The sequence below is a fragment of the Oenanthe melanoleuca genome, chromosome 7 (assembly GCF_029582105.1).
Source record: "Oenanthe melanoleuca isolate GR-GAL-2019-014 chromosome 7, OMel1.0, whole genome shotgun sequence".
In the NCBI taxonomy this organism is placed as follows: Eukaryota; Metazoa; Chordata; class Aves; order Passeriformes; family Muscicapidae; genus Oenanthe; species Oenanthe melanoleuca.
In genome coordinates this window covers 1,960,840-1,980,169 of record NC_079341.1, presented here as the reverse complement: position 1 = coordinate 1,980,169, position 19,330 = coordinate 1,960,840, and the positions used below count along the sequence as shown (strand labels likewise).

The 19,330-nt window shown below is 43.6% G+C and overlaps 1 protein-coding gene across 8 annotated transcripts in view; it reads right to left on the bottom strand.

Annotated features, from left to right (window-relative positions):
• Positions 1 to 19,330, bottom strand: part of AGAP1 (ArfGAP with GTPase domain, ankyrin repeat and PH domain 1) — a 304,896-nt gene that overhangs the window by 163,940 nt on the left and 121,626 nt on the right. For all 8 annotated transcript variants that reach the window (XM_056495964.1, XM_056495969.1, XM_056495965.1 and 5 more), the window contains 2 exons: positions 6,707 to 6,834; positions 264 to 419 (listed from right to left, as the gene is read on the bottom strand). In XM_056495964.1, coding sequence (XP_056351939.1) covers positions 264 to 419; positions 6,707 to 6,834 — 284 coding nt within the window. The remainder of the gene's footprint in view (positions 1 to 263; positions 420 to 6,706; positions 6,835 to 19,330) is intronic.

The window sequence follows — 19,330 nt, the reverse complement described above, 5'->3', positions numbered from 1 at the left end:
AGCACAGGAGCACAGGGCTGAAGGCCAGGCTGTCCCACAGCACACACAGAGGCCAGGCTGTCCCACAGCACATACACAGCACACACAGCACAGGGCTGAAGGCCAGGCTGTCCCACAGCAGCACACACAGCACAGGGCTGAAGGCCAGGCTGTCCCACAGCAGCACACACAGCACAGGGCTGAAGGCCAGGCTGTCCCACAGCAGCACACACAGCACACACAGCACACACAGCACAGCAGCAGAGGTCCCCTGGCTCACTCACCGTGAAGAGGTTGGATCGCCGCTTGGACTGTTTACGGACAGGAGTTGGTGTGTTGGCAGTGGGAGGAACATCAATCCGCAGCTCCTTCTGGCTGGTGCTTGGAGTTGATGGGACAGAGGAGGAATAATCACTTAAACTCCCTCCTCCATTACTGGTCTGCAAGGATTAAAGGGAGTTTTAAACAGTGGTACACTGCTTTCAAGAAATGACAATCCATAGCTGTATCTTATTTACTCCTGATTTACTCCCAATTTATGCAGAAGTGCAGCCAGGGTTCAGGGGCTCAGCAGGGCTGCCCTACTGCCACTTTTCCACACATTTCCATCCCAAGCCTCTAAACATCTCCCCTGCCATTATTTTGTGAATACTTAGATAGCTCTGTTTATACAGCAGGTGCATTTCCATTCTACGCAATATAACTGTAACTGAGTATCAACATTTCCATTTGTTTTCTAGTGTACGAGTAAGCAAAATATTGGGGAAAATCTTCCAAATCTGGATTTCTACTAAACTAAACACTAACCTAAGAGGAAATACCCAATGCCATGGAGCTGCATAGCTGGAGATCACTGAGAACTGATGAAGAAAATGAAAATAATTCAGGGTTGTAAGACAGCTACTACAGGGTTAGATAAACCCCAACATATTCCAAGCATCACAGACTCTCCTGAGGTGCAAGGGACCCACAAGGATAACTGAGCCCTGCTCGTAGCCCTGCACAGGATTTACTGAAGCCAGTGGTGCAAAGATACAAAATTTGTAAGTAAGATATCCCAATTTGTTTAAGGCAGCCAAAACCATGATGCTCCATCCTAGTCCTGAAAGAAATAAAGCATTGAGCCTATAAAGCAATAAATAGAGGTAACAAATTCCTAAAAGCAGGAAGGTAAGCAAACTGGACAGAATGGAAAGGACCAAAAGGTAATTAAGAAAAAAGTCTTAATTTTTTCTTTAAAAGGACTTATTAGATATAACATATATGAGTACTAAAAACACTATTAAAGGAGGAGATGCTCTATGTGCTGATGGGGGACTGGGACAGGACAACAGGGAATATTCTGCCTGCTGGGGATGGAAAACTCAGCAGAGGGGCAGCAGTGGATGAAAGGGTTGGGCAACAATCCATATGTAACTTTTGCAGGAAAAAGAAACATCTGGGATGCACAGAGAAGGGGAAAAGGCCACCTTAAAGCAGTCAAGTTTCCTAGAGGAAGTGAGAAAAGGTGGTAAGAAGGTATTTCCAGAATTCCTGAGAAGATGCCTGATGGGACTTCCCCTATGCTCCTTGGAGATCGGGATCTCAAGCTGCAAGCAATCAGGATGAAAAAGTAGGAGACAATCCCTTACACCCCCAGCTGAAGTCTCTCCATGTTCCAAGTTCTCTTCTGATTCTTGCAGCTCTTCCAAAGCAGGGAGCAGAGGTGAAGGCACTGAAAGCAACAGCGGGGTTGGAGAGAGATTTTCTACAACATTCTCAAGTACCAGAGGAAGTAGCAGCAGAATTGAGAGACGTGTATACAAAAAAGGAGATGAAAAAACAATTGAAATTATCATTTTTAGTGTCCTAATGGAGAATGGTAACACTGGACAGAGGAGCAGGACAAGCTGGGAAGAAGTGGCCTCAATTACCCCATATTTGCTTTTCCAGTCTTTGTAGCAGCTTGTACCCAAACCACTGGATGTATTGGAGATGACAAGGGTGGCAAGGAAATCTTACTTTTCCTTAATGAAATTAACATATTTATACCCTAAAACCCTACTTCCCAGATGGAGAACATGAAGGATTCCCTAAAATTTTACCTTTTAAATCCTTCATCATTTTATACTTTTTGCAGCTGTCTCCTGGATTTCTAAGTGATTTATTTTTTGGGAGTGAGTAACTCCTAAAGGAAAACACAAACATGTTGGATATTCTATTCCCCAAAGACACACAGAGAGTTTCTATAAAAGAAATCCTGCAGGCAACATTTTTCTTCCCACACACCAAGCCCAGTGGACTTCCAACATTGTAAATAAAACTCTGAGGTGATTTCAAAATAAGCCACTGGCTGGAACAATGAAAAACACAACCAGAGAAACACCTGGAAACTATAGAATGGTTTGGCTGGAAGGGACCCCAAGAATTATCCAATTCCAACTCCTTGCCATGGGTAGGGACACCTTCCACTGTCCCAGTCTGCTCCAAGCCCCAATGTCCAACCTGGCCTTGGACACTTCCAGGGATCCAGGGGCAGCCACAGCTGCTCTGGGCACCCTGTGCCAGGGCCTGCCCACCCTCACAGAGAAGAACCTAAATGCTCATTTTAGATAAATATTAGGTTACTTAGAAACAACTCTATAAATACAAAAGGATTTTAATATATATGGCATTAATATATTATCATTCCTGTTTTAGTTTTGACATTCTAGAAAATTTCCAAAAAGCTTATCAATAATCAGGTCTCACATACAATGAAATAATGGATGACCAAGCAACTACTTTTAGCAGTTTAATTTATGCTTGTGGACAATCATGTTGCAGCAAAATCTGTCTGGAGGCATTGTGCAAACATAAATAATGCATCACTACAGATTTGCAACAGGTAGTAAGGAGTGAGCTTGTGTGGCAGCCACACCTGAGCTGCAGCTTTGTACTGTACACCCTCCCCAGGAATAATGCAAATCTCCTTGCAGAATGACACTGCTGACCAGGAAACACAACTCTCGGCACTGAAGTCCATGTGGATGGACATTGAGGGGCTGGAGTGTGTCCAGGGCAGGGAAGGGGCTGGAGCCCCAGGAAGGGCTGAGGGAGCTGGGAAGGGGCTCAGCCTGGAGAAAAGGAGGCTCAGGGGGCCCTTGTGGCTCTGCACAACTCCCTGACAGGAGGGGACAGCCGGGGGATCGGGCTCTGCTCCAGGGAACAGGGACAGGAGGAGAGGGAATGGCCTCAAGTTGCACCACAGGAGATTTGGATTGGATATCAAGGAAAATTTATTCACCAAAGGGTGTGTAAGGTCCCTCTGTCATAGAGGAATGCATGGAGACCAGGCAGACATGGAAACATGGTGCCATTTTCAATCTCCTCTCACAGCTGAATGTAACAGCTGAATTCCAGGAAAGCCAGTGGGAAAACATATGCAGACTGCAGATTTCAAGGAATTATCATCACTGGTAAAACAAATCTTTCCATCTTTACCTCCACAACTGCAGCTCACAAGTAAGCTCACACTGCTGGGGATCTGCACATCAGTTTGTCTGGAGAGAGAACTGGAGTCTTTCACACAAACAGCAACAACAGCTGCTGTGCCACAGGGTTTTCCAGCTGTTTTCACACCAGTGCAAACTCAAACCCAGGCCCAGCTGCCTCAGCAGCTTATCCAGCCCCCACACAGAGGCACTGAGGACCAAAGGTGGGACCAGGCTGAGCAGCCCCATGGGTCTGGGAACCAGATGATCTCCACTTCCAGGGGTTGGCACAGGAAACAGCCCTTTGGAACTGTTTTTCTTGGCACTTTTCTTCTAAGTTAATGTCTTAAAATTGCCTTCTGACATGTCAGGTGTAAAGGACAAGAAACTCCTCTAGCACCAGGATGAATTTAGGGAAAAGGATTGCCTCTGTGGGATTGTGTGAGGGAAAAAATGTCTTCTTTGAAATTAGACTTAGCATGGTATACAGGCATATGATGCCTAGGAAGATGGTCAATGGATAGGGGAATGGGGAAAGGAAAAATGGGACAGACATGAAGAGCACAGACATACAGAAGTGACTGGTCTGTACTTGTAAAAAGTAAATTAAAGACCTATTCCAAGATCCCCTTGGCTAATAAGAGGCCTCCAATCCACTGCACAACACTTCTTCCCTTCTAAACAACTCAGTCTAACTCTTAAAGTGTTCCAGAAAGCCAGACAGTGAGCTGTGACTGGAATACTTGAATGCATCAGATAGAATGTAAGCAATGTTGCACCATCCCTCTTGTTGACAGACTTTACAACAGTTCTGTCCATCATGGTCATGAATGATAATCCTTGGATCTGAGAATAAAATTCCTTCCATGCATCCTGTGCTGCCCTGAAAGCCAACAGAGGTACCTGAAATACCTGCAAGGGCTGTTAGCTCTGGGTATCAAGGGTTTTCAAGGGAAATCTTCCCCTTGACTGACACACATGTTAAAAACTAAGTCAGAAGGAAAACTGAGCAGCATCTACAACAAAGACAAGTGGATTTTGTCTTTGGAATAGGAAACACCTCACTGTGTGAAACAGGCATCTGGAAATATGTAACTATAGATATTCCTGAGAGCATTTTCTGGAAGGGGATCTTACTGAGGCATTCACCACCTCAGACTCCTGGACATGCAGATAGAGAAGCACCCAAACACACAGACAGGTCTTTCACAGAATCCCAGAATGGTTTGGATTGGAAGGGACCTAAAGGCTGATCTCATTCCAACACCCTGCCATGGGCAGGGACACCTTCCACCAGACCAGATTGCTCCAAGCCCTGTGCAACCTGGCAGACTGAAACCACAGAAGCCTTGAGCCTTAGAATTCTCCCCAAGGTATGCTAAGGACTAGCCTGGTTAAGGTGACACTCAACACTTCTTTTTTTTCTTCCTCTAATGCCTAAGCTTTTGACTGCAGAGTCATCTGGAGAGTTTGCAGGAGTTCAATCCCCAGGATGATCCAACCAGAGATGGAACAATACCCGACTTTATGTGAAGTGCTGCGTGTAAGCGCTGCCTCTGAAGGCCTCTGCTCCCGTGGAGAATGCGAGTGGCAGGGCACTGCACCGATAACGGGTTTGATTCATGGAGAAATCTTCACAGGAACATCATTACGCCAAGAGAGATGTTCCAAAGGGCAAGACACCAGCCAGTCTTCCAGCCAAGATCAGAGATGGCAAATCTTGCCCCAGATCATCTTGAACTTGGAATTGCAGTTGCAAAGTTCTTTTAAGTCTGGGATAAGGATTCAGCTTCCTTCCCTTAAACAAGGTCATACTGCCTTTAAGTGCAGCACAAAGGAGATACGACATGAAACAGATTTCTGGCCTCTACTTTTAGGTGTGACATCAGCCTCAGAAGAGAGACATCTTTGACTGGTGATGCAATTGCCCCTTTAGGTAATTATGACACCTGGCAAAGGCAGTAAAGAACATTATTTCACTGTTATTGAAACAGAATCTAGGAAGTTTTATCACAAAAGCTACCTTGCCTCGATTTTCCCAAACAGTTCTTATCACTGGCAAGAAGTTTGCTGCATAGGTGATGGCACTGGTCTAGAATTTGGTGGCTGCTGTTGACCTTCAAACTAGATTTGGGTAGGAAACAGGTGTGCCCCCAGATATCTGATGTCCTTCATCACAAAAATTTTTAACAAGAAATGCCCTCAGAGAGGGTGACGTCCAAGGGCCTGTGGCCATGATATGGGCAGAGACAGAGTGGCTGAGGACACCTGGAAAGGGGAGAACCTCTCCCATGTGAGAACTTGTACTTCACCAGAAGGTGCCAGGGTTCTTCTGAAGAGTAACACACCTCACTCAGCATCTGCTTTAGAAAGAGGGGTCTGAACTCCAGCATCCTTTTTGGACTCATCAGCAAAAACCACAGTCACAGTCTGAGGTTGTATCAGGACTCAGCCTGAAGCAGAGTAACTCTGAAGCAGAGAACTATTAAGACCAAACTGCATCTTTAGGGTTGTAACCCAGTGGGAGAAGTTACTCTTTTCTGCCAAAAAGCAAGCACTGTGTGGTATAAAGGTCCATAATCAAAACAAATCCTCAGGTAGGTGGGTCAGGCTGCAAAATAACCTGCATATTACTGAGTTTAGACTGAAAAACACAGCAGAATGGCTGTGGGTACCTGACATCCTTCAGTTTATAACCATCCCAACTGGGGACATACCCAGAGATTATCAGTTGACACTAGAAAACAAAGACACTGAGGAAGGGCATCGCCAGGGAAACATAGGAGAACGTGCAACACATGTGGGTAAAAGCTGTGCAAGTCAGAAAATTTTGGTATTAACCATGCTTCTCAGAAATACCATCAAGTGTAAAATTCCAGCACTCTAACCACTGGGATACACCAGCTCAGCACAGCTGAGTGAGAGTAACCACCCAAACACAGCAAGGGGATGACAAACCACGGCACAGCAAATCCTGCAACTGCAATGACTGGCCTACTCAGACCTGCAGGCTGCTGGGTATCAGTGAGAATGATCAAAGCAGGCTTATCAATCCAAGCAGGCTTTAAAGCCAAATTATTCTCTGTTGCTGCTTTGTTTCTTGAACTCAAGCCAATCTAAAAAAAAATTCAAATATCACTTCAAACTTCAGAACAGCATTAAAAAGATGGCAACTACCTCTCAAGCAGCAAAGAGAGCACTTGAAATGGCACAAAATAAATCAGAGAGGAAAAGCAGCTTATCAGTTCCATTTGCAAGCATTTATTTATCTGTACCTGGCTGATATGTACGGCAGAAACCTGGGCAGAGCACACGGAGGAGTGGCTCGGAGAGTTGGGTAGAGATTTGCAGGGTCCGATTGAGAGCTGCTGCTTCTTCTTGGTGGAAACGATCTTCTGGGCAACTGAGGGGAAATAAAACATCCAGGCAGGTAAGGCAGAGCACAGCTGGAAAGCAGGGCATGGCAGGAAAACACACAATGAACAGGACACAAACAGGGGGGCTCCACTACCAAAGCCTGCTCCAAAAATGGGTGTATTACAGGGAAGAGGAAGGTGCTGACTTTCCATGATGCTCCATGTGAGACTCCAGCTCGGTTCTCCACATGGAGGATGGAGAAGTCTCCATCCAGAAGTCTCATTCCACCAGGTGAGCACCAGAGGACTCAGACAAAAAATTACATGCAGCAATAACAGGAATTCTGTACAAAGTCCCCTCTGTGTTTTTAACACCCCACTAACAAAGCTCACGGTAGCAAAATTTTTCCATTCTTGTTTGGGATATTCTCCTAGCAGACAGAAGACACCAGGTCTCTGCTGCCAAGGAATAAGATGGATTTCCCTTTTCTACCAGCCATTGCACCAGGGCAATCCACTTTGGAGCCCAGACTAAAGATAACTGGAATATTAGAACTGATAAAGAGTCTTTGAACCGAATAAATACCAGGAGTGGTGGTACCACATATCCCAGTGAAATTCTTTAGGGAAAGAAGCTGTATTGTGATTTCTAATTTTTGCTTTTATTCCTTAGCAGTAGCACAGCTGGAAAAATGCCTAATTTGTTTTGCAATTTATTAAGACATTTTCTTCAGCATGGAAGGAAAAGCAGCATTTATCAAATGGATACAGGGATCAGAACCATTAACATCTCTATACACGGCTTGGCAGACCCATAATAAAAAAGATCAAACAGAATTGATGTGAAATGCAGCCAACTTCCAAACCTCTCCTACAATTTTTCAATTTAAACAAGTCAAACTATTACAGAAATTCATCCCATCATACACTGAAACCTGAGTTCGTGCTGCTAATTCAGCTAAAGCCTTTCAATAGAGCCCTTTTTATGTCAAAAATACATAAAAATAAAATTCTTGCTACCTTTTGAGTCACAAATTTAAAACAAATCAAAACTTCAGTCTTTGGAAACAGGTACTTGTGTAGTGGCTAATCAAAAATGCCCCTAACTAAATCTAGCTTCCTTGCACGCAGTTTTCTTCATGAAGGGAAGCACTTCATGGAAATTGTACCAAGGAGTCTGCAGTCACTTGCAACACCTCCACTAAAACCAGTGACATTTATTGGCATCTTCTTAAAAAGTCCCCCAGAAACTTGCTGGAATTAAGCAAACAGAACCCAGCCTGTCTTGTCCAGAAAACACAGAAAGATAATTATGTAAATTCCAAGATTATTTTCCCTCACTACATTACAGCACAGGCAGGGACAGTGTAAGCATAGTTTCTTCTCAAATGAATGCAATTTTAATAACAAAGTGGTCTGTGGCTTATGTTTTTCATGTAAATGAATGATGGCATAACCATGATTTAGTGAGAATACATTGTATAAAGAATGGCTCATATATATGAAGAAGCAGCTTCATTAGTTACATCCCACCTCCAATAGGCCTCTTATCATCCTGAAAGGATGATATCAATTAATTTATCTTCCCCTAGCATATTGATCATAACCTTCATCAGCTAATCATGTTTAAATTAAAGGGGAATATCGTAGCACTTTGTCATTTCAGACCCATTGGGTTATTGATCTGGAGCTTGGGAAGCTATATATTAAAATATTTTAAAACACATTAGCGAGTGAAGAGAGCAAACCAAAGGTCAGATTTTAACATATGCACATGGATTTGTCTTTATTGTACGTGGTAAAGACCTAAATTAAGACCAAACTGAACAAAAACCACACATGAATGAAAGCTACCTTGTCTGCAAAAACTCCTGCTCTCACATGGGAGAGATAATTAGCCAAGGAAAATATTTACCTCTTCCCTTCAGTGTGAGTACAGGGGTGTTGGCAGCATCACCCTGACACACACAGCACAGTCTGGGCAAGGAAGGGGAAGGGACAGGGAAGGAAACCCCAGACAGTCTGAACTCAGTGACTCAAACACACAACCTGAACACGAGCCAAAGCACCTGTCTGCTCCAAGCCCCAGTGTCCAGCCTGGCCTGGGACACTCCCAGGGATCCAGGGGCAGCCACAGCTGCTCTGGGCACCCTGTGCCAGGGCCTGTCCACCCTCACAGGGAACAATTCCTTCCCAATATCCCATCCATCCCTGCCCTCTGGCAGTGGAAGCCATTCCCTGTGTCCTGTCCCTCCATGCCTTGTCCCCAGTCCCTCTCCAGCTCTCCTGGAGCCCCTTTAGGCACTGGAAGGGCTCTGAGCTCTCCCTGGAGTTTCTCTTCTCCAGGTGAGCACCCCCAGCTCCACCAGCCTGGCTCCAGAGCAGAGGGGCTCCAGCCCTTGGAGCATCTCCATGGCCTCCTCTGGACTCACTCCAGCAACTCCACATCGTTATGCTGGGGGCCCCAAACTGTTCAGAGGTGGGGTCAAAAGAGACCACTCCTCACCTCAAATTTCTTAACTCCTCATTCCATTAGAACAATGATGTTCTATAAAGTGAATAAAAAATTCAAGACAGAAGAAGTATTTCTAAGCCCTCCTAAGCCTTCAGGTTTTGTCTCATACCAAAGCTGCTGCTGAACACAGTATGTTAATTTAATACTCCTAAAAAATATTTCTAAAACAGATGAATATCAACTTAATCTATGGCAAATATAAAAAATAATCCAGAGAGTAAGAAGCATTTCAACTATTTTTAAAAATTGCCTGTACTTTTATATTCTCAAACTATCAATTTGGGACAGATTTTTTAGTAATATATCAGTAGTACGAAAAGCTAAACAAAATTTATGTGCAAAGTCAAGAAGCCTTCTGCAAATAAAGAGGGATATGCCATGGATACCTAAGAGTTGTAAACAAGCAGAACTGATATTTAGCAAATATTTGGTCTGGGGAGGGACACTGATGCTTATTTTTTATACATTTAAATTTAATTCCACGAGCCAGAACGACTGGGAGCTGTATTCTGCTTGAAGGCATTGATAATTAAAAGCATGTGAAATTCCCGCTCCGAGTTGGGAGGGAAAGCTCTTGGCTTGAATGCCTCTTCTTCCATGCCTGACCTAGCGCACCACAACAAAATTAACCTTCCCACCCCCTGCCACTTTCATCTCAAACACTACTTTTTGTTAGTCAGAACCCACTCATTCCTCAGCAGCTCCCGCTCCCGCCCTGCCCGCACGGTTTGCAGGGAGCCCCGAGCAGGAGAGCCCGGAGCTGCACAGCGATGTTTCCACGCTGCAGCTCTGCGGGTCTCCGATGAGAAAAAGCGCGCTCAGACATTTCGCCAAGCAAAGCCCTGCTGCTCTGCTCTCGGGGCTGAATTCCCTGGTGGCAGGACCAGAGCTGTGCCCCAGGACAGAACCGACTCCTGCTGGTGGTTCCGTTTGGGAGTTCATCCCCCTCAGGAACGCCGGTGCCACGGGAGCTGCACTGACAGAGCTGCCGTGCCCTGGTTCAGAGGGCGGCTCACACATCAGCACGGCTCCAGCCAAGCACAGGGACAAGAAAGGCAGAGACCGGAGGGGAAAACAGGAAAACACTCCCTAGGAGAAGTTCATGGCGCAAGGTGAGAATCTCATCCAGCTCCACATCTCAGAGAGCTGGGAAAACTGCAGCAGCCAAGAGATGAGCTGAGGGAAAGCTCATCTAGGCTGAGTGAGACCTCTGTCTCTGCTCCTAAGATGGATCCTGCGAAACACCCAAAGGTATCAACTGCCTGATCACTTTTCATTCCTAAAAGGCAGGGAACACAGTTGTTCCTCAGCTCTGTGTTTTGACCAAGGAAAGCCTGGAATGTTAAAAGGGAAGACTCCAGGCATACAAGACCTGTAACATCTGGAGCCATTTCTCTTCTCTGTGATCACAGTACGGGGGTGCTGCATATTTTCGGAGATGCAAACACTCTTCTCCAATTACCACTAACTTAAATCAAAACTGGTTCCTCATAAAAACCTGTGTAAGACCATTCATCTCCTCTGCATGTCCAAGAACAAGTAAACAGCAGGTTCAGTTAAAACCTGCCACTGGTGCAAAAGATGGGAATGCAGGAAATTTTCCTTCACTGATGGACAGTCAGAAAATGGCTTTCAGCTGAAGCTGCAATGCTGATGGCCGAGTGAAAACCATCAGCAGGGATAAACACTTGTTTAAATAAATACCTGTTTTAACTACTTGGGGGAAAAAACAATGCAAAATTTTGAGTTCTGTGTGAGCAAGTATTTGCTTTTACCTTAAAAAACACAAGTGAAAGAAGATATATAGCAGCTTACATTTTTACAGCAGCTGCCTTTTAGCTTAATATTCCATGTTTACAGGATAAGTAAGGGTTCAATAAAAGTAAATTTATTCCACAATTACATATTGCAGGAGAGGCAGTAATAACTACCAGAGCAAGCCCTAACCACAAATGCTTCCAAATGGGAAACATTAATGTAAGTAGCCACTATTAAGGCCATTGTGCCTGTTATTTTAAATTCAATCCATTTTCTGAGCTAAACAACCTTTATACGTCTCTGTTTAAAAGGAGACTTGGCATCCTATGTGTCAGGTGTAAAAGAGAAACGAGTGCTGGACAATTCTAATTTTGTTTGGAAATGCAATTTATCCAGCTCATTCCTGGCCATGTGCAGCCAGAAATGTCAGAAGTTACTTTGCCCTGAAGAAGCAGAGCCACTGTCAAGTCACACCAGGGGGAGGAGGTCCTGCTCTGCACCGAGCACAAACCCCTCCCTGCTCTGACAGCCTGAGGTGGAACCTGCTGGGAGAAACCTCGATGACCAAAAAAGAAAAGTCAAAATGACCAAAAAGATATAAATCTGTGGTGCAAGGAACCAAAAGCAGTAAGAAGCTTTACAGGACAAAGTGCTTGGTTAACAAATATTTGCTTCTTAAACCTTGTCTTACAAGATATGAAAATAGAGCTGTAAATCAGGCTCAGTATTAAATATCTTTAATCAATGCCAACATGCATTTTTTTTCCTCCACAGGTAACTCTAATTAACACTGCACATCACTTATTGCCAACTTCCATGCAAATCACTGCCTTCCAAGACTAGGTAAGCAAATATGCCAATAAATCCACTGGAAACATTCTGGCATCTGAAACAATTTAAAAAATAAACCTGTGTTTTTGTCACTGCTTGAACTGTGCTGCAACTAGAAGCACATGACTCAAGGATTTAAGGGGAACACACAGGTAAAATCTTCTGCACATGGATTTACCTCACCAGTACCTCATGGAGTTCTGCTGACCTTTCCATGGGGGCAGAATCAAGTCATAAATCCTGTCATATCCCACACAGAGTTGTGACTTTAAATTGCAAAGGTTAAAAAATGTTGAAACAAGAAAAAAAGTCAAACTGGAAATATTGAAAGAGAATATTGTCACATTGATCTGTTTTGTAAAATGCCCATAAAGGAAGCAACTGAGTTGTTCACTACCCTTCAAGAATAATATTCTTAAGAATAACACCATTGTATGTATTTAATCCTATGTCAAAACATAGAATTGCTTTTTCATCACATCAAAACACAGATTTGGGTAACAGAAAATTATATGATGCTTCAGGATTTTACCACCTTAGTGAGTAATTTTCTACTCCCACTTTGAAGCAGCTTCATGGAGAGCACATTTTGAGGCACACACTACCAACTGACTGCTTTCATATAGAACATTTCTGCTTTCTGAAGATTCCTGCACACCCAGTGACCTCACTAATAGAGCACAGAAAAGGACACAAAGTGAGAGAAAGTTGCTGGTTATGTTAGTGCATTTCAGATGCAATCACCCTCCAGAAAGGAATAAACTAATCACATTTACTAAATCAAGTGCCTCATCCAGACGGTTCTATTAACTCAACTTACCGAAAAAGGTCACCAAAAAAACCAGAATAATCAATGATTTTCTTTTTTCAACTGCCAAAATGACACAATTGTTACCTAACAACTCAAAGTCTGAAGTCAGAGGTGCAACCACACCATGAGATCACACAGCTACACCCAGACAGGGCACAGCTGGTTCCAAAACAAGAGCCATGATTGCTGTGATAGCTAAGAAAAAAGTTATAGTCACCTAATACCACTTTTTCTCACATTAAATATTCACAGATATTATTCCTCAAGATGGATTCTCCTCAGAAAAGAGTAATCACGTTTAGCAACACCAAAAAAAGCTGCATAAACACATCACTGCTTCTAAAGCACTACTTATCTAAGCTGTTCACCAAACTCAAGCTAGAGAGTTTCTTGTACTTTGAAGAAAAACCTCCCTCCAAACAAACCACCAAGGACCTAAATAAGATTAATAAACCACCTCAGCCCACGAGCTCACTGCCCACTGAGCCATCAAAATCCACCTCTCGGGCACACAGAGGCCTGTTGGAAAAAGAGTTAAGCTCTGTGTTGCCAACACTGCTTCAGTGCAAGTGGAATAAATCCTGCTCCTAAAACACCCTTCAGAAATACAGCAGCAGATAGGAAGTCATCTCCTCCACACTACAGGCTAAAAATCCTTTGAGTTTGTGAGTTTATGCACATCCAGCTGTCACAAAAGCAGTTCCCTGCCAGAGCAGAAGCATCATAGAGCATTTCACATAAATCTCCCAAAACACATAAGCCCCCCCTTTGCACTTTAATCATTTGCTAACAGTTACAATAAGATTGTATTAAAAATTTAAACTGCCCTACTTAATGCAATTTACCTTCAAAGGTCCATTTCCAGAGAATGAAGTCGAATGATATAAATGTCGAACACTTGATCAGATTTATGGCGCCCAAGAATATTTCTCTTGATACAGATCTGACGAGTGAAGGCTAATGGCTTTAGTTTTATTACTTTTTAAGCACTTAATGGGAAAATTCAGACATTTTCACAAGACTAAGCTCGAGCAAGAATAGTGCATTTAGAGGCTGACAGCAGAGGAGAAAGCTGTGTGCTCTCTGTGGAGATGACCGGTTAAACAGTGTTATTAAGCCAGAGATTAAGACCAAGTATTTATCCAGACAATTTGTCACACAACAGTTAGGCCTGAGTGCCTCTGCTAAACAGGGGAGAGCAGCACCAAGCGCTGACTCTACAGCCAAATTTCCAGATGGACCTGGGGCCAGAATTCCAGGGAAAGACAACTGAAGTCACACTGGGATTGGAAAAGCAGAACTGACTGGTACTGCCATGGGCGCAGATCAACCAGTGCCTGCAGGTGATTAGGAAATAGTCCTTTCATTCCTTAGGGAATCCCACCTTTTCACCCCAACCACGTTCTCCACAATGCTACAAAGGAACAGTTTCACTTGTCCGAAAACACTTTTTCTTTCCTTTTAATTTTTTTTTTTTTTAAACTGAAAGACAGCTGGGAGTCCTCAGATTTCAATTAATGTCTAGGTACTTGGCCAATCAATCACCGAGTGCTATAAATTCCCCTCTATTTCTCATTAGTTACACTATTGCACAGCTTAAATCTAAGCGTACCTTTCTGGGAGACTGTAAATTACCAGGCCTAAGACACAAGCGAGTGCATCAGGCATCAGGAGGGGCATAAATGATGGGAGGGAGGCGATTGTACGTGCGCTCCGCTCCGCCTGATTTACTCCTCGCCAGGGCTTTTTTCACACAAAAGTAGCAGCAGCACAAGTGCCACCAGCAGCACTCCATCTCCTGCAGTTTGCATATCTGACTTGAGACCAGTAATGACCTGTCTTTATTAACATTAACAAGTTTTATGCCCCAAATCCAATTTTCCATGGAAAAATATATTTCTTCAGCATCTGCCAATACTGTTCCTTCATTAAGTGCAGATAGAGCTTGAAGATAAACAAACCTCTGCCTTAATTTAAAGTTGGTACTGCGGCTCTGAAAGCCACCTTCAGCCTTTTCAAAGGTGAGACAGTGCACTGAAACTAAAAGGAACACACATTTATTGACAAAACTGTTCAATTTTTAGTCATGTACCAGCTTTTATAATAATCCTTGAACTAAAGGTGATAAGCCAGCACTCCACAGAGGTTGCTAAGGGAATGCACTTGTCACAGATGACAAATATGTTCCAAAAAATGTCTTCTATCAGAGTTAAAATTTATTCAAAAACCTAATTTGAAGTTTTGAAAGTTGCAGGAAACTTTCAGTCCAGGGCTATAAGCAGCCAAAACAAAAACAAAAAGAAAAACAAAAAGAAAAAGAAAAATCAAAGAAAATAAAAAAACAGCAACCTGTGACTAATTATCAGCAGATAATGAAGACAGTGGAGACTGTCAGACCCATCAGGAATCACAGGATCCTTTAGGCTGGAAAAGCCCTCTAAAAATCACACAGTCCAAGCATTACCCCAGTACTGCCAAGGCCACCGCCAATCACATCCCCCAGTTTTCCCCATCTCTTAATAAAACCTATGGAGCACCTGTGTTCACATTTAATAATTGGGATAATTTTTGTAACTGAGGCAGCCCGTGCAGTCCCATCCGTCTGCCAACTAAATTTCCTTCCTGATTTTAGCTTACTTCCCAACCAAATGCAGCACCCATTGCTGAAACAAGTCCACAGGGATCCCAGACTGATACCACTGGAAAGACCCAGCTAAAGAAATAACCAAAACATACAAAGAGAGGCTGTTCAAAAGTAGCTCTGCTCTCCACTCATCTCTTGAGTTGCAAATACAATGTTGCACTTGATTCTCTCTTTTCCACAAAATACTGACCAGATCCTAAAGCAGGTAGGACCTGACCTTGCTGCTTCTGGCTCACACACACTTCCAATAACTAAGGAAGAGTCTGATGCAGAGAACAAGAGTCTCGATGTTTAAGACTGGCCAACAGCAGACACTGAAATAAAAGGAGGAGCTAACAGGTAAAATTCACTTTGCACTGACATTTGATGAAATCACACACCAGGATCAGTGCAAATGCTTTTCTTCTAGAGGAAGGGGCAGAAGTTGCAGCTTCGGTGGGCACGAGTTGCCTCGTGCAGCACCACCTCATCAGACCTAACCTCAATCCCAAAATTCATTCTGCATAATTAACGATTCTCTACTTTCTAGAGAAGGAGGAAGGAAAAGCACATCTCATAAAGTGGGCAGCAGCGCTGGAAGTTTGGTGGGCAGGAATTCCGAGGCGAATGCCACCACTGTGCCTTGCTCTGCTCACCCCCCCAGGCATCCAGGGAGGCTTTTAAAGGCTGAATACACCATGCTAATCCAGGCCGAGCAAACAGCTCAATGGGATTTGCATATGCATACGGATTAGCTGAAAGGCAACGATTTGCAATGCGTTTCCGAAATGGCTTTTGAGGAACCAGCTATGCTAATAATCGACTTTGATGTTGAAGATGTGTTTGTTACACAACAGAGAAGGTTACAAAAGGATTATGTTTATTACACCAGTTTTAAACGTTTGATAGCTCAGACAAAAGCATCTCTTCATTATGAGGGGGCAAAGCGGGATCTTCTCTTTAATAAATGTTCCTAAACACACCCAGAACAGAATGAAGGTACAGAAAGGGCATTTTCCCTTCCCTTTCTGTCTTCAGACAACACATCTTGTGGGTGAGCTCTTAATCTTCCATTCATCAATATTAAGCCAGCAAAGCCTTTTTTTTTTTTTTCCAAGCAAATTTAAAGAGAAATCCACAAAGGACAGTTAAAACCAATGGCCAAAGGAAGAAGCATTGACAATAAATAAAAAGAAAAAATATTAAAAATCAAGCTTTAGACATTTCATGTCGTGCTCTGTATGTGAAGGCTTGCTGGAGAAGCTGTACAGAACATGGCATAAAGCAGCAAACGAGGTGAATGGGCTTTTAAGATTTGTCAATAAAAAATTAAGAAGATAAAGTCAGATTAAATGATCAAACCATAATCATAGAAGTGTAACAAAGAGCACAGCACTAGGAAGAGAGACAAAGATATGCTGGGCAAGGAAGAGCATCCCCCAAAATGCAGCAAATGAGGCACAGTTTACCCAGAACACTTAGAAATAAAGCAGACACGAGGAAGAAAAAGGTTCTGGCTGTAATAAAGCAAATATAAACTGGCACTTTGTGGAGGTCATGCTCTGCTGAAGCCCTTCTCAGCCCTGACCTAACCTTGAGGTCAGTTCCTCTGCAGCATCATTTTGCAGCTGCTAAAGAATCCTGGCTCTAACAGGTATCACCAAGCAGTATTTGATTTTGTGTTTAAACCCTCCCCTCTGGACACAGCCCAGAGCTAGCAGCCGTGCTGTGCCATCAGTTTGCTGCTCAGCTCACTTGGCTCAGAAAGAATCACAGAAATTGTCACTGCTCCTCTCAGCTTCTGGCACCAGCTCTGCCAGGAACTGCAGCACCGCAACATTCGTTTATGGCTTATTTCTATTCTGCTTTTCCTTCACTGAGAAAAGGAGAGATTTGAAAAATTAGGGATTTTCCAACTTCCTCCTTCTTCCAGAATTTGTCATTTCTGTTTCTGAGGGAAAGCAATTCCTACTTGCTCGCCAGACACTCCACAAATGTGTTTCTAACACTTTATCCCCCAAGCACAACACACAAGTCTGTCAAACAGACTTGTTCTGCCTCTCATTCTCATCTCTACTGTAAAATTTTTTAAAAGGCAATTTACCCTCAAACAACCACCTTGTTTCCTGCCCCAGGATTTCAATTAGAGTTTGCATTACAGAATATGACTTTACTGGACTAATTCTGAATCATCACTACTGAAAACCTGAATTCTTTTGCATTTTGCCAAGATTTATCAACGTCCTTGTTGCCATTCAATGAAGAATTTATCTATGTTGAAGTAGGCTTTGCATTTATTGTACTCTCAAAAAAAAAATTTAACAGCTGTCACCTATTGCATAAAATCAGCAGCTGTGCTCTAGGTTTTAGTAACCTGCCTTACTGCATACACTGCACATTAAGACTTAAAGGAAGTGCCATAAAACAACCCCTATAAAATTAAAAGCCACACAAAAAGTTCTGCAAGAGATTATGGTTTTCTACAAGTCACGTACTGAAAGACACACCAGAGCTAGAATCAAAACCTCCCTGGAACTTTTACTGGCTTTACATCATTCAATTCCTCTGAGCTCACTGTAGCACTTCTTAAATTCCATACCCTGGACTGCAGCTCCTTATCCCATGATCTGATTCCAGGGATGAGAAAATGGATGCAGACAAGTCACTTTTGTTTCCTTCACACATTTGTGGATCCAGGTGTGATGTTGAAAAACCTGTCAGAGCAGTACCAGTCTCAAAGACCCCAGAGCCTGCAAAGCTGCTGCAATTTTCACAAAAAACTGGCAAAAAGGTGAAGCCTGTGCCCACCAAACAGCATGGCAGCAACACTGACAGCACCAAGGGGAATTGCAGATACCTTGTAAGTCCTCGAGGAACAACAGCAAAAAAGAAATTGAGCTGTAATGTGTGAAGTGTGAAATTTGGTAATCAGTTAGAAAATATAAATCCAAATATTTGGATCCATTTTCCAGCCCAATCCTACTGATGCAAACTGTTCCCCAGGATAAAGGCTTCTTCTTTCACACCTTGCTCAATTCACACAGCCCATTTCAAGCCTATGTTATATAAATTTTGGGTATTGGTTAATTCACTCCTGCTAGTTAACATTGGGCCTTCCTACAGCAGCGTACAGTCTGATTTGTGACACCAGAACTTGTAACCTATGGGAACGGGGCTGAGAGATTACCTGGAAACCAGAAGAAACGTCTGTGCAAACAAAAACAGCCAAAAAAATAAAATTTAAGAAAAAAAGGATGGTGGAGTGAAATGCTTGTTTCCAAACTAAATCTTCTCATTTGTTAATGGCCCATAACAGTTACAGGCAGGGAAGAAGGGTAAAGTAAGTGTAATGGCAAAGCATGAGCAAGGGCGAGGTAAGCTCAGATAAAACACGAACAGAAACGCCTCACAAGACGAGGGTGACCAGATTTGTGCGCTCACATCTTTTCCCTTTCCAGCGTTTGAACGCCGAAGCGCCGAGCGGTGCCGCCATCACGGGCCCCTCACGGCCCCTCACGGGCCCCTCACGCCGCGGCTCGGGCGCCCCCTGGCGGCCGCCCCCGCCGCGCTCCGTGCTTCCCCGGGAAACTGAACGCCGATTATAGATCAAAAACCTTCACTTCACGTTAAAATCAACGTCTTAGAACGAACTTAACGCTGAAACGACTTCAAATGAACGGGGGCTTAAAATGAACGTGGCTTGAGCGGTTGTTGCTCCTGGAAAAGAAACTGACTCCCTCATGTCACTTTCTCGTTAAAAACACCCAAACCAAACAAACCAGGAGCATACAAATACCTAACCAGGCAAAATATTGATGTCCCAGCGGTTCTGACACCTGCCAAAGTGTCGGCAGGCCGTGTGTGAGCAGCCTGAGTGCTCAGAGAAAATCATTGCTGCAAAGGCCACATTCCCAAGGCCTCAGCTGAAATCCGAGGAATTCCAAGGAATTCCCGGAGCCAAAGGAACTGCTGCCTCATTCTGCCCTGCACTGGGGTCCCCACCAG